The 2,889-nt window shown below is 43.0% G+C and overlaps 1 protein-coding gene across 1 annotated transcript in view; it reads right to left on the reverse strand.

Moving 5' to 3' along the window:
- The window catches only part of PDE9A (phosphodiesterase 9A), a 34,462-nt gene that overhangs the window by 14,596 nt on the left and 16,977 nt on the right, over positions 1-2,889 (reverse strand). Inside the window, exons 4-5 of the mRNA XM_009574261.1 lie at positions 2,568-2,649; positions 150-224 (exon numbers count right to left, since the gene is read on the reverse strand). Coding sequence (XP_009572556.1) covers positions 150-224; positions 2,568-2,649 — 157 coding nt within the window. The remainder of the gene's footprint in view (positions 1-149; positions 225-2,567; positions 2,650-2,889) is intronic.

Raw genomic sequence — 2,889 nt, forward strand, 5'->3', positions numbered from 1 at the left:
ACTGTATTCTGGTGTGACATGAAAATAAAAAAAAATATAAAGATTAAGGGGCAGAAAAGGGGAAGAACCCTGCAGACCATCTCAAAGGGCTTTTCTCGCCTTCTTGGCTCTCAGAAAGAGTGCTAACCCGGCTAGCATGGCATCCTTACCTCGTTGGGCTCCCACAGCCAGACGTCAAAGGTTGGTTTCCGAAGCGCTTCTATGGTCTCCTGGGAGAGCATGTACTGCAGACAAAAAGGCAGTCGGTGTAAGTGAGTGTCCCCTGCCCTGGCGTAGGACCTGCTGTCGGCATGTCCCTGGGACTTCTGGGGTCCCATTCACGTGGGGTTTAGCCATAGTTCCCAAGGATAGAGCAACTGATCTCTCCCTCTGCTTGTCCAACTCTTCTTTCCCTCCCTACTGGGTGCTCATGGTCACACCAGGATGCCCACGCCTGGTGGGCAGCAAGCTCCCAGGCAGCTCGCTGCCTGCCATGGCACCAGCTGGCAGGCCGCTGATCGGTGGAGATCCTCACAGAGCAGGGAGCTGGAGGGTTTGGGAGAAAAGAGAGGAGAGTGGAGGTGTTATGGACAGGGTCGTGGGTAGATCCAGCAAAGCGATGTAAGGGGTACAGGGCACAGATCCATCCCCAGCTGCACTGGTTCTGCTGCCTGCAGAGCATCAGCAACATTCAGTGCAGCCAGTCATGGCTGGATGGTATGAAGTCTCTGTGCTTATAGTGTTAAATTAGCTGGTGGGTATGATATATTTCCTTTCAGATGATTGATGCTCTCATTTTGAGTATTTTTTCAAGAACGCCTACATTTTCAAATTGGCTGTCAGCCTGCAAGATTGAAGTGATTTTTTATCATTACACTCAGAGGCTTAAAACAAAATCAAGTTCATCGGCCAGTTATGATTTGTATACAAAACGAAAAAAAAAGGAATGTGGAGGGTTAAAAGACCAGGGGAGATCTGGACTCTACTGAATCATATTTTCGAGACTCTATTGATCAGAGTCTTTCTGGGACACAAAAACCTTGTAGCTTTAATTGGCCCATTTACCATGGCTGTCTCTAATTAGTTTAGGCTTACTGTACTGAGCAGGTGAATGAAATTTTCTGAGCTATCAAATTGTTGATACTTAATCCAAAAAAGAATAACACTGAAGATTGATTTTCCTTCTTGAGAAGGTAATGATTTTTGCATTTGCCTATGTAATGTACATTTAATATGATGTTCTGCAAGAAATCTGTGAATTAGCAGTACAGATTTTTTATTTGATAACAGTGTTGTAATAACATCTTCTTTCAGTGTACTCATCACTTCCTAGCCTCACTGACATTGGACAAATCCAGCACTTGACAACTGATAACAAATTTTGCAAATCTGTCAAACAGAACCCAAATTTCTGAAACCAAAACTCCTATGAGCTTTGGTCTGGGGACGACACAGACTACCAGTTTACTGCAGTCAGTACAACTCTTCGTTGCAGCTGTTAATTCAAGTTCTTAATATCATAGCAGTAGATCAAAGGTTGATCTGACATATATACTCATAAAGGCAAAAAATAGTTTTTAAAAATGATACGTTTTGTGAAAACATGTGTTAGTGTCAGGAACACAAGCCTCTTGAGCAAAAGTTAATTAAAAGAAATGTAAGTCTCATGATGTCTGCTTCAGAGACCTAGAGGTCGCTTTTGCTAGGCAGAGCAGAATAAAGAGCAGAACTTATAATCTGTTGCTCTGAAGACAAATATGCGGGGATGTATGTCCATACCATACAGCTGCATCACACCGGACCACGTGAACTTGAGAGCGGCTCAGCCAGCTTTGATGAGTGCAGGCAAATCCCCACTGTTAAACTATGAGTTGCACGTGTGTGAGCTGGTGTTTTGTCAAGGTGTGAGGCGAGCACTGAGCAGACGTAACCTGGTAGCTTTGAATAATTCCCGTGTGCAAAGACTGTCGGTGCTAGGACCAAAGATCCTCTATGCTTCATGGTTTCAGCCTCATTCATCACTGTGGATTTGTACTTGTACTTGCCCAGTAGACATTTTTCTTCTAGCATTACTGTGTGCTCTAGTAAATACACTAACTGATTTTCACAGAGACAATGAATCATTCTGGAGAGAATCCAATGTCGCATTTTCTCTTTGTTTCCCTAGGTGAAGCATCTTCAGAAATTACTTTTTAAATTAAAAAATAATCCATTAGGAGAAAACAGGCAGCAGCACTATTTTCAATTAGAGTACAACATTATAGGCTATTTTTGATTGTTTGCTACGAGCAAGGAGAATAAACAAATATAATTAGACAAAGGAGTGTTAAATGTTGATGAATGCAAAATGTTCATTAACATTTAAAACACTAATGAGCTTTCAAGTATTAAAGAACATGGAGGATCCAACTTTAAGCCACCGCAGGCAATGACAGCTTTTCCCATCAGCTTCCAGGGATTTTGGATCAGGCCCTGGGTTTAGAATAAGTAGGAGGTAGGTGGCTAGGGAATCATGCATTGTAAACCAGCACTTTTCAGGATGGCAAGCGCATGGTAGGATTCTGGGAAAAGCAAGCATTGCGTGGTACCTTTGGGTAGGATGGTACATCCCGCCGGGGAGTCAGTCTCTTGTTTTCATCCAAAAAGCTGTATTTGCAGGGACAGTTAGTCCTGAAATGAAATATTCAGCTCTTAACACTGTGGGAACAGAACTGCAATGCCTCAAAAAATGGCAGAAGTACTCTGGTCTCTTGGTAGGCATCACTTGGAGAATTACCCCATTCCCCAACCTCTCCCTTTCTAATGTGGTGTTGCTCAAATGTTTTAAAAGTGTGATCCTCTTTAGGATTTTCTCCCCTTGTGCAACACCCGTGTCGCCCATTCTCCATCTATTTGAATTCAAGCGAAGAG

This window comes from Fulmarus glacialis, unplaced genomic scaffold (genome assembly GCF_000690835.1).
Source record: "Fulmarus glacialis isolate BGI_N327 unplaced genomic scaffold, ASM69083v1 scaffold13753, whole genome shotgun sequence".
Taxonomy (NCBI): domain Eukaryota; kingdom Metazoa; phylum Chordata; class Aves; order Procellariiformes; family Procellariidae; genus Fulmarus; species Fulmarus glacialis.